This window comes from Anomaloglossus baeobatrachus, chromosome 3, assembly GCF_048569485.1.
Source record: "Anomaloglossus baeobatrachus isolate aAnoBae1 chromosome 3, aAnoBae1.hap1, whole genome shotgun sequence".
Taxonomy (NCBI): domain Eukaryota; kingdom Metazoa; phylum Chordata; class Amphibia; order Anura; family Aromobatidae; genus Anomaloglossus; species Anomaloglossus baeobatrachus.
In genome coordinates, this window is record NC_134355.1 from 680,620,817 (window position 1) to 680,633,512 (window position 12,696).

Sequence of the window (12,696 nt, forward strand, 5' to 3'; positions counted from 1 at the left end):
TATACAGCCACCACTAGGGGGAGCTAACTACATACAGATTTATACAGCCACTACTAGAAGGAGCCCACTACATACATATACAGCCACCACTAGGGGGAGCTCACTACATACAGATTTATACAGCCATCACTAGGGGGAGCTCACTACATACAGATCTATACAGCCACCACTAGAGGGAGCTCACTACATACAGATTTATACAGCCATCACTAGGGGGAGCTCACTACATACAGATCTATACAGCCACCACTAGAGGGAGCTCACTACATACAGATTTATACAGCCACCACTAGAGGGAGCTCACTACATACAGATTTATACAGCCACCACTAGGGGGAGTTCACTACATACAGATTTATACAGTCACCACTAGAGGGAGCTCTCTATATACAGATTATACAGCCACCACTAGAGGGAGCTCACTACATACAGATTTATACAGTCATCACTAGAGGGAGCTCACTACATACAGATTTATACAGTCACCACTAGAGGGAGCTCACTACATACAGATTTATGCAGCCACCACTAGAGGGAGCTCACTACATACAGATTTATACAGTCACCAATAGAGGGAGCTCACTACATACAGATTTATACAGCCACCACTAGAGGGAGCTCACTACATACAGATTTATACAGCCACCACTAGAGGGAGCTCACTACATACAGATTTATACAGCCACCACTAGAGGGAGCTCACTACATACAGATTTATACAGCCACCACTAGAGGGAGCTCACTACATACACATTTATATAGCCACCACTAGAGGGAGCTCACTACATACAGATTTATACAGCCACCACTAGAGGGCGCTCACTACATACATATACAGCCACCACTAGAGGGAGCTCACTACATACAGATTTATACAGCCACCACTAGAGGGAGCTCACTACATATGGATTTATACAGCCACCAATAGAGGGAGCTCACTACATACAGATTTATACAGCCACCACTAGAGGGAGCTCACTATATACAGTTTGTACCAATGTTATATCCTCCCCTGGTTTCTTGGTTTAGTACTGATATCCAGTCCTGACATCCTCTGTTCATTAGTCCATTCTCTGTATTAATGCTCAGGATTACACTATTAATACATTGAACTCAATAATAAAACTGTGTGTAGATAGCTCCCTCTAGTGTTGACTAAAGGTAGCTAGAATTTTGTCATGTAATTGTGTGTCTGTGCATTAGAATAGAAGCACCAGATGGAAAAAGCTGAGCTCTGCAATTTATTGAGATATCACCTGGAAATAATCAGTACGGAATCCTGAACCTAAAAATAACAATGATTTGTCTTTGTCTTCGCACCTTTTTTTATAGGGTGACTTTTTTTATTTGTGCCTTACATTATTGCCTTTGCTGCATTAGGCACCGTGACTTTGTGTCGCCTCTTTTTGTTTGACAATGTTCTTGCAGTTTTTAACTTTTTCTGATATTTTACTCTTATTCGTGGCTTGTGACTTTTTAAAACGTTGCCATTTTTTTAGCATCGATGAGACTTTAATACCCTGATGTGTAATTCCCATCTCAACCACTGGGTGGCCACATACAGACACATAAGCATAAACATCTCCCGACAGAGTATCAGAATTTTTTTTTTTAAGGTGCACATTACTAAAAATGACTGACTGAAATGACCTTATGGTGTGTGGACAATCCCCCGCTGCCTATAAACACCGATTATAATCCCCTCTATCAAAAGTATCGGGGGAGATTGGATCTGGAGATACATCTCTCGCCATCTATAAGCGCTTCGTTCTCTTTGCTGCATAAGTTTAATGAAAATGAAGTTTTTGGCCACGGGAATTCTCTGCTGTACTAGGGACTTCCTCTACCAGCTGCACAGACTTGTTTTAGGCTCCTCCTTCTCAGGCATTTTTTTTTTTTAAATAATCAGTTTTTTTTCTGTTTCTTGATACCTAAAGGTCAATAATTCAGGACTCTTCCAAAAACGCTGATAGATCCAAAGCAAAAGAAGATCAGTAAAGTCTGTACCATAGGAGTTTTCAGTAGCGACCAGGTCACTTCTGTGCTGAAGATAGGAGGTGTGCGGCCACAGATCAACCCATTTTCTTTCCTGGATCAGTCCAGCTCAGTTTATAGGGTTTATTAAGTGTCCTAAGAAAGAAAGTTCCAGCACTAATAGTACTGGTAGAATCACTATTATTGATGCTGGAACTTTCTTTTATGCAATGCTCAGCTCCCTCATTACCCACAAGTAAAACTGTTTTTGGTGAATATTCCATTCTGTGTCCAGGAACTGTGCTGGAAAGAAAGTTCCAGAACTAATAGTACTGGTAGAATACTGTTGGTGCTGGAATTTTCTTTAATGTAATTCTCAGCTCTCTCAGCACCCATAACAAGCAAACCACTTTTGGTGAACACACCAGACTAATATGTCCAGGAACTGTCCTAAGAAAGAAAGTCCCAGCACCAATTGTACTGGTAGAATCAGTGCTATAGGTGCTGGAACGTTCTTTCATGCAATTTTCATCTCTTTAGCTCTCTCATCAACCTCAAGTAAACCTGCTTTTGGTGAATATGGTAGACTAATGTCCAGAAACTGTCATAAGAAAGAAAGTTCCAGCACTAATAGTACTGGTAGAATACTATTGGTGCTGGCATTTTCTTAATGCAATTCTCAGCTCCCTCATTACCCACAACAAGTAAAACTGCTTTTGTTGAATATTCCAGACTAATATGTCCACTAATTATCCTAAGAAAGAAAGTTCCAACACCAATAATACTGGTAGCATAAGTACTATTTGTGCTGGAATTTTCTTGTATTCAATTCTCAGCTCCCTCATCACCCACAAGAAAAACTACTTTTGGTGAATATGTCTGACTAATATTTCCAGAAACTGGCCTAAGAAAGAAAGTCCCAGCACCAATTGTACTGGTAGAATCACTATTATAGGTGCTAGAACGTTCTTTCATTCACATTTCAGCTACCTCATATCCCACAACAAGAAAAACTGGTATTGGTGAATATGCCACACTAATATATGAAAGAAAGTTCCAGCACTAATAGTACTGGTAGTATCAATACTATTGGTGCTGGAACTTATTTTCATGCCATTCTCAGCTCCTTCATCACCCACAAGCAGAGCTGCTTTTGGTGAATATGCCAGACTAATATATCCAGGAACTGTCCTAAGAAAGAAAGTTCCAGAACCAATGGTACTAGTAGAATCAGTGCTATAGGTGCTGGAACCTTATTTCATGCAATTCTCAGCTTTCTCATCATCCGCAACAAGTAAAACTGCTTTTGGTCAATATGCCACATTAATATGTCCATGAACATATTAGTCTGGCAAGAAAGAAAGTTCCAGCACTAACAGTACTGGTAGAATCAGTATTATTGGTGCTGGAGTTTTCTTTCATGCCATTCTCAGCTCCCTCACCACCCATAACATGTAAAACTGCTTTTGTTGAATATACCAGACTAATATATACAGGAACTGTCCTAAGAAAGAAAGTTCCAGCACTAACCGTGCTGGTAGCATAAGTACTATTGGTGTTGGAATTTTCTTTCATGCCATTCTCAGCTCCCTCATCACCCATAACATGTAAAACTGCTATTGTGGAATATACCAGCCTAATATGTCCAAGAACTGTTCTAAGAAAGAAAGTTCCAGCACTAATAGTATTGGTAGAATCAGTACTATTGGTGCTGGAGTTTTCTTTCATGCCATTCTCAGCTCCCTCATCACCCATAACATGTAAAACAGCTTTTGTTTAATATACCAGACTAATATATTCAGGAACTGTCCTAAGAAAGAAAGTTCCAGCACTAACCGTGCTGGTAGCATAAGTACTATTGGTGCTGGAATTTTCTTTCATGCCATTCTCAGCTCCCTCATCACCAACAAGTAAACCTGCTTTTGGTGAATATGGCAGACTAATGTCCAGAAACTGTCCTAACAAAGAAAGTTCCAGCACTAATAGTACTGGTAGAATACTACTGGTGCTGGAATTTTCTTTAATGCAATTCTCAGCTCCCTCATTACCCACAACAAGTAAAACTGCTTTTGGTGAATATGCCAGCCTAATATGTCCATGAACATATTAGTCTGGCAAGAAAGAAAGTTCCAGCACTAACAGTACTGGTAGAATCAGTGCTATAGGTGCTGGAGCTTTCTTTCATGCCATTCTCAGCTCCCTCATCACCCATAACATATAAAACGGCTATTGTGGAATATGCCAGCCTAATATGTCCAGGAACTGTTCTAAGAAAGAAAGTTCCAGCACTAACCGTGCTGGTAGCATAAGTACTATTGGTGCTGGAGCTTTCTTTCATGCCATTCTCAGCTCCCTCATCACCCATAACATGTAAAACTGCTTTTGTTGAATATGCCAGACTAATTTGTCTAGGAACTGTCCTAAGAAAGAAAATTCCAGCACTAATAGTATTGGTAGAATCAGTACTATTGGTGCTGGAACTTTCTTTCATGTCATTCTCAGCTCCCTCATCACCCACAAATAAAACTGCTTTTGGTGACTATGGCAGACTAATATGCCCAGGAACACCATTGCATCTTTTTCAGTGGGACGTTGCTCTTCATCAGCATTCTACCAGCACTATTGGTGCTGGAACTTTCTTTCTTGCACTTCTCAGTTCTTGCCAGAGTCCAATAGCTCGCCTGTAGACATGAGCAAATCATTTAAACTCATGGCGTCTGCAGCTCTTGTTGCCGCCTCTTCTCTGCAGCTGCCACAGGAGCCAACAATGTCACTACGGCCCCATCTATCTTTGCCTATGTGGCTGCTTTTTGTCTAGTTTTGGGTGTTTTGCACCTTTTTTTCCCTATGTTATACATTGCTCGCCTTATTTTTCCGCTTTTTGGGCGGAGTTTTCTGATGCAGTTGCTTTTGTCTGATTCATCGATTGCAACTTCTTAAAAAGTTGTAAAATTTGCGCATCTCGTCCTTGTTTTCCTCCTTTCAGCGCACGCCGGTAATTTGGTGCAACGTTTGGCACCCAACAAACAAATAGGTGCAAAAACAACCCAAGAGCAAAAAAAAAAGAAAAAAAAAAGTTTTTGGCTTTGCGTCAAAGGTATTAATTGGTTGCGCCATTTTGATGAATTTGGCACCCAAAAGGCAAATGATGAATTGGGGCCAATGTGAGCAGGACTGCGGTGTCTGTGCGCAGGTGAGGACCCATTGATTGCTATATATATATATATATATATATGAACTGAATCAGCGGCTGCACACGGACACCGCAGCCACATTCACATCCACTAATTGTCGTCTCACATCACTCGCTGTCACGCCAGGTATAAAAAAGCACCTAGCGTACGGCAAAAGGGAAGGGGAACCCCTGTGTCTAGAAAAGGGGGAGATGGTGACCCCTAATCAAGTCTACTGCTGAGCCCTGGGTTCCATCATCGCCCTATATAGGTTCCGCACCTATGCGCCGAGCAGGATACCTGACCCTGGCTGACCCTGATCTTGACCCTTGGGTGGGATGAGCGCTTAGTCAACCCCATTAAGCTCTAAAGGACACACAAGGGAAGGAAAGAACAACAATCCGTTTTTTGCCGCATTACGCCGGATCCGGCGTCCATAGGCTTCCATTATAAAACAAGCCATCCGGCGCGATCCGTTTTTTTTTTTGCCGGACACAAAAACGTTCACTTCAACGTTTCATCCGGCCGCCGGACTAGTAAATTTTGCCGGATCCGGCAAAAAATGGATGAAACGCAAGACTATCAGGCACAATCCAGCACTAATGAAAGTCTATGGGGGAAAAAAAACGGATCCGGCGGCAACAGACGCCGGATCCTTTTTTTCATGTTTTTGCCGGTCTGTGCCTGATGGCAAAAAACTGATGTGTGAAAGCAGCCTAAGGCTGCTTTCCAACATCCGTTTTTTCCTGTGCGGCACAATCCATCGCTTTGCAGAAAAACCGCAACCGTTTTTTTGCCGCCGGTTGAGTTTTTTTTTTTGCATAGACTTACATTACTGCCGTATTGTGCCGCATGGGCTTGCGTTCGGTCCAGTTTTTGCCGCATGCGGCAGATTTAGCCGATGCGGCGGCTGGATGGAACGTTGCCTGGCACGGTTTTTTGTCCGGCAAAAAAAACTGCATCGCGCCGCATCCGGCCGATGCGGCGCGATTTGCAATGCATGCCTATGGACGCCGCATGCAGTGTCCTACGGCAAACACGGTATCCGGCCGCCGCATGCGTTTTTTTCCACTGCGCATGCTCAGTAGCCTGCCGCAAGCGTCAAAAAACGGACGGGCCGCATGTCAAAAACGTATGCAAAGGATGCGGTATTGTCGCCGCATCCGTTGCATAGGTTTTAGAGCCGGATTGGCCGGCTCTGCTAAAACCGGAGGTGTGAACTTAGCCTAAGGCTAGAGGACTTATCTCCAGCACTGAGTATGGGGAAATGAGGTCATACATAGACACCAAGGAAAGTGCTGATGAAAAGCAGCTGAAAGACTGAGGAACTCCGCAGGGTCCTAAAGGTAAAGGGATGAAAACGAAGGAGAGGAGCTACAAAGGATATCACAATGATAGAAGGTCAGGGAACAGTTTGTGCATCCAAATTCTGTGACCTTCTATTGTTGGACACCACAGGACTGTCTGTCACCCGTGACACATCTGTGACACTCGCTCCTGTCTGCAGGGGCAGCGATCAGGGCCGGCAATTACACTGTGGGAACACAGCTGCAGTGTCCATACGCAGCCGCTGATTGAGTTCACTGCTGTCAATCTAAATAGAGCAGTGCCCAATGTGCAAATTGAGGGGGTGTAACAGTGTAAAGTGTGTATCGAAGCCACTTATTTGCATACAGAATCTTTTTTATGGCAACCGAGTGACCAAATGCTACAATACAGGTATGGTCTTTCTAGGGGTTCGATGCCATATACAACAGTTTAAGTGGTTTGGTTAGTGTTATGGGGGTGAAAGATGGATCTCTAAATTGTATCTTCATACCATTATAGGGTCCACATCTTCTGTATAGGAATGTATTGAAAAGATGTCCCCTTCCTGCAGCCACCACTAGAGGGAGCTAATCCGGGATGATCATTGAGCTGCGGTGTGCAGAGAGCTCCCTCTGGTGGCAGGCGCAGGAAGAGCACTCGGTACTTTTACCTCTGTATTCGAAAAGCAGAGTTCCGATCGCCATGGCGATATATTTGAAAAAAAAAATGAATCAGGACAAAAATTTGCAAGTAAAATAGTGAAAATAAACCATCAATTTACAAATAATGTTTTTTTTTTTCCTCCCATACGTTTTGAAGGCCTCATCCCCCGCAGCGCTCCCATGCGATACAATTACTAGTGAGGAACACGGCGTTATTATTATTCGATACATTGTTACAATCTTCTATCACATCCTCTACATGAATGATTACATCACACATCTGTAGAATATCTATACATTAGACGTCGGCTTCACATGGAAACATCCGTCACTAGGGACATTTACATTTATATAAGAAAATACTGGAAATTCGCTGATGCCAAGGAGCAGGCACCCGAAGCTGTCGGAGATGATTGCCACCATTATGCTGAAGGTACGTCATGTAGAGCACGCTTCCTTATGATGGTCCCCAATGGTGGTCAATGACGTATGTAGCCATGGGGAAGACCGCCCGCCTGGGGTGGCCCCAACGACTCATCCAAAGGCCACTTTGAACCACCAAAACACGGAAGAAATAGCCAAAAGTCATTCCGCCTCCAGGAAGGTGGAGTTCCTGCTCTGGGGTGGATGGAGAAGACGGAGGAATGAACCAGCCCACCTTGGTTTTTTTGCTATGGGACCCCCGCTCCTCTCTCTTCCCCCCCTTAAATCTGATTATTGGCCCAAGATCAGGATTTCAACATGTTCCTGTAGGCCAACGTGGTGGATCGTTCCAACTGTTTGGCCAGAAGGACATCCAGATCTTGAGACGTCTTGTCCAACTTCTCCGCCAAGTGGGAGGTTGATTGAAGCAGATGATTCATCGTTAGGAAGTTGTTCTTCAGTCTAAAGAGCAAGGAGAAGAAGAAAAATGAGCATCTGGTATAACCCGGCCATCATATGAGAAGGGTGATTGTAACGGTACAGACCCTATAGGATGATAGACATCATCTGACAACGGTGGTGGTAACGGTACAGACCCTATAGGATGATAGACATCATCTGACAAGGATGGTGGTAACGGTACAGAGCCTACAGGATGATAGACATCATCTGACAAGGGTGGTGGTAACGGTACAGACCCTATAGGATGATAGACATCATCTGACAAGGGTGGTGGTAACGGTACAGACCCTACAGGATGATAGACATCATCTGACAGGGGTGGTGGTAATGGTACAGACCCTACAGGATGATAGGCATCATCTGACAACGGTGGTGGTAACGGTACAGACCCTATAGGATGATAGACATCATCTGACAAGGGTGGTGGTAACGGTACAGACCCTACAGGATGATAGACATCATCTGACAGGGGTGGTGGTAATGGTACAGACCCTACAGGATGATAGACATCATCTGACAACGGTGGTGGTAATGGTACAGACCCTACAGGATGATAGACATCATCTGACAAGGGTGGTGGTAACGGTACAGACCCTATAGGATGATAGACATTATCTGACAAGGGTGGTGGTAACAGTACAGACCCTACAGGATGATAGACATCATCTGACAGGGGTGGTGGTAACAGTACAGACCCTACAGGACGATAGGCATCATCTGACAAGGATGGTGGTAACGGTACAGACCCTACAGGATGATAGACATCATCTGACAGGGGTGGTGGTAATGGTACAGACCCTACAGGATGATAGGCATCATCTGACAAGGGTGGTGGTAACAGTACAGACCCTACAGGATGATAGGCATCATCTGACAAGGGTGGTGGTAACGGTATAGACCCTACAGGACGATAGGCATCATCTGACAAGGGTGGTGGTAACGGTATAGACCCTACAGGATGATAGGCATCATCTGACAAGGGTGGTGGTAACAGTACAGACCCTACAGGACGATAGGCATCATCTGACAAGGGTGGTGGTAACGGTATAGACCCTACAGGACGATAGGCATCATCTGACAAGGGTGGTGGTAACGGTATAGACCCTACAGGATGATAGGCATCATCTGACAAGGGTGGTGGTAACAGTACAGACCCTACAGGACGATAGGCATCATCTGACAAGGGTGGTGGTAACGGTATAGACCCTACAGGATGATAGGCATCATCTGACAAGGGGGGTGGGAACGGTACAGACCCTACAGGATGATAGGCATCATCTGACAAGGGTGGTGGTAACGGTACAGACCCTACAGGACGATAGGCATCATCTGAAAAGGGTGGTGGTAACGGTACAGACCCTACAGGACGATAGGCATCATCTGAAAAGGGTGGTGGTAACGGTACAGACCCTACAGGACGATAGGCATCATCTGACAAGGATGGTGGTAACGGTACAGACCCTACAGGATGATAGGCATCATCTGAAAAGGGTGGTGGTAACGGTACAGACCCTACAGGACGATAGGCATCATCTGACAAGGGTGGTGGTAACGGTACAGACCCTACAGGACGATAGGCATCATCTGAAAAGGGTGGTGGTAACGGTACAGACCCTACAGGACGATAGGCATCATCTGAAAAGGGTGGTGGTAACGGTACAGACCCTACAGGACGATAAGCATCATCTGACAAGGGTGGTGGTAACGGTACAGACCCTACAGGACGATAGGTATCATCTGACAAGGGTCGTAGTAACGGTACAGACCCTACAGGATGATAGACATCATCTGACAGGGGTGGTGGTAACAGTACAGACCCTACAGGACGATAGGCATCATCTGACAAGGATGGTGGTAACGGTACAGACCCTACAGGATGATAGACATCATCTGACAGGGGTGGTGGTAATGGTACAGACCCTACAGGATGATAGGCATCATCTGACAAGGGTGGTGGTAATGGTACAGACCCTACAGGATGATAGACATCATCTGACAGGGGTGGTGGTAACGGTATAGACCCTACAGGACGATAGGCATCATCTGACAAGGGTGGTGGTAACGGTATAGACCCTACAGGACGATAGGCATCATCTGACAAGGGTGGTGGTAACGGTATAGACCCTACAGGATGATAGGCATCATCTGACAAGGGTGGTGGTAACGGTATAGACCCTACAGGACGATAGGCATCATCTGACAAGGGTGGTGGTAACAGTACAGACCCTACAGGACGATAGGCATCATCTGACAAGGGTGGTGGTAACGGTATAGACCCTACAGGACGATAGGCATCATCTGACAAGGGTGGTGGTAACGGTATAGACCCTACAGGATGATAGGCATCATCTGACAAGGGTGGTGGTAACAGTACAGACCCTACAGGACGATAGGCATCATCTGACAAGGGTGGTGGTAACGGTATAGACCCTACAGGACGATAGGCATCATCTGACAAGGGTGGTGGTAACAGTACAGACCCTACAGGACGATAGGCATCATCTGACAAGGGTGGTGGTAACGGTATAGACCCTACAGGATGATAGGCATCATCTGACAAGGGTGGTGGTAACGGTACAGACCCTACAGGACGATAGGCATCATCTGAAAAGGGTGGTGGTAACGGTACAGACCCTACAGGACGATAGGCATCATCTGACAAGGGTGGTGGTAACGGTACAGACCCTACAGGACGATAGGCATCATCTGAAAAGGGTGGTGGTAACGGTACAGACCCTACAGGACGATAAGCATCATCTGACAAGGGTGGTGGTAACGGTACAGACCCTACAGGACAATAGGTATCATCTGACAAGGGTCGTAGTAACGGTACAGACCCTACAGGACAATAGGCATCATGTGACGAGGGTGGTGGTAATGGTACAGACCCTACAGGACAATAGGCATCATGTGACAAGGGTGGTGGTAACGGTACAGACCCTATAGGATGATAGGCATCATCTGATAAGGGCGGTGGTATCGGTAAAATCACTAGTAATCAGACACTTTTGGAGATTGCATTGGCCATCGAGAGGAAGGAGTTAATTGACACAGATGTCAGTTGCCGCCCCATCACTCGGCACCACGTTCTCCTGCCATTATAACCTCGTTAGTCGAGGACCGTCTCTCCTTTTGTTTGACACTTTTTGGAATTGTGGATTTCCAGGCCGTTACCTGAGGACCATCAATCATCCTGCCAATCAGGCTGCGGAGAGGAGCCTCAGCCCCAGATAAGATCTGGAGGAGAAAACTACTTTTGTGAAGGTGTTGGACGCTGCCCCCCTCCCCACAGATAGCGAGAAATCTGAAGACTATTGTGCCCCCACATGTTCCCTGGACGCAGCCTCCTCCATCACCCCTTACCCAACAGTACAGGGGTCATTCGGATGATCAGTGGGCGTCCAAAGGGTCGGAATGAGGCGATGGGTCATGAATGTCTATTCGGAGGGGTTTCACCTGTATCAGGATTGAAAACCATATGAAGAAGGATGAACCCCGCTTGTGTGTCAAGGTAGACGCTCAGGTGGCACGGACATCTGCCTAGATCCACAGACTGCGTGATTCCAAACATAGAAGAAGCCCAGAAATCCAGAGAGGATCCCACAAGACACAACCTCCATGATGGGTAAAGTAAGGTGTCAGCCTATGCAGGAGCCTGGGAGCACAAAGAAGGCACAGCCTGCGAAACATAGGACACCTCAGGGGTTCCTGGAAATTACAATGCCTTATTATATCCAGGATGAAATAAATGTTGTGTCTTATGGACCCCTGATCCTCGGCCCACCCGATGAATGGAGGCCGCAGCATCCAACCGGAGACAGAATGCAGCATTTACCCATCTCACCATTCTGTTCTACGGGAGATATGGAAGCAGCTGAGAAAGCGAGATGGAAGGACAACCTTCCTATATGAGAGAATGGAAGTGGAGGCAGGAAGGAATGAAGGAAGGAAGGAAGGAAGGAAGGGAAGATAAAAAGAAGGAACGAAAGATAAAAAGAAGGAAGGAAGGAAGGAAGGGAAGATAACAAGAAGGAAGGAAGGAAAGAAAGATAAAAAGAAGGAAGGAAGGAAGAAAGGAAGGAAAGATAAAAAGAAGGAAGGACAGAAGGAAGGAAGGAAAGAAGGAAGGAAAGATAAAAAGAAGGAACGAAGGAAGGAAAGATAAAAAGAAGGAAGGAAGGAAGAAAGGAAGGAAGGAAAGATAAAAAGAAGGAAAGAAGGAAGGAAGGAAGAAAGGAAGGAAAGATAAAAAGAAGGAAGGAAGGAAAGATAAAAAGAAGGAAGGAAAGAAGGAAAGATAAAAATAAGGAAGGAAGGAAAGATAAAAATAAGGAAGGAAGGAAGGAAATAAGGAAGGAAGAAAGGAAGGAAGGAAGAAAAGATAAAAAGAAGGAAGGAAGGAAAGATAAAAATAAGGAAGGAAGGAAGGAAAGATAAAAATAAGGAAGGAAGGAAGGAAAGAAGGAAGGAAGGAAGAAAGGAAGGGAAGAAAGATTAAAAGAAGGAAAGAAGGAAGGAAGAAAGGAAGGAAAGATAAAAAGAAGGAAAGAAGGAAGGAAGAAAGGAAGGAAAGATAAAAAGAAGGAAGGAAGGATAAAAATAAGGAAGGAAGGAAAGAGGGAAGGAAGAAAGGAAGGAAGGAAAGATAAAAAGAAGGAAGGAAAGATAAAAAGAAGGAAGAAAAGAAGGAAGGA

General features: G+C 44.9%; 1 protein-coding gene across 1 annotated transcript in view; it reads right to left on the bottom strand.

The window, feature by feature from the left end:
• Positions 1–1,228: 1,228 nt before the first annotated feature.
• The window catches only part of LOC142297060 (uncharacterized), a 157,207-nt gene continuing 145,739 nt past the window's right edge, over positions 1,229–12,696 (bottom strand). Inside the window, exon 3 of the mRNA XM_075341299.1 lies at positions 1,229–8,002. Coding sequence (XP_075197414.1) covers positions 7,846–8,002 — 157 coding nt within the window. The 3' untranslated portion in view covers positions 1,229–7,845. The remainder of the gene's footprint in view (positions 8,003–12,696) is intronic.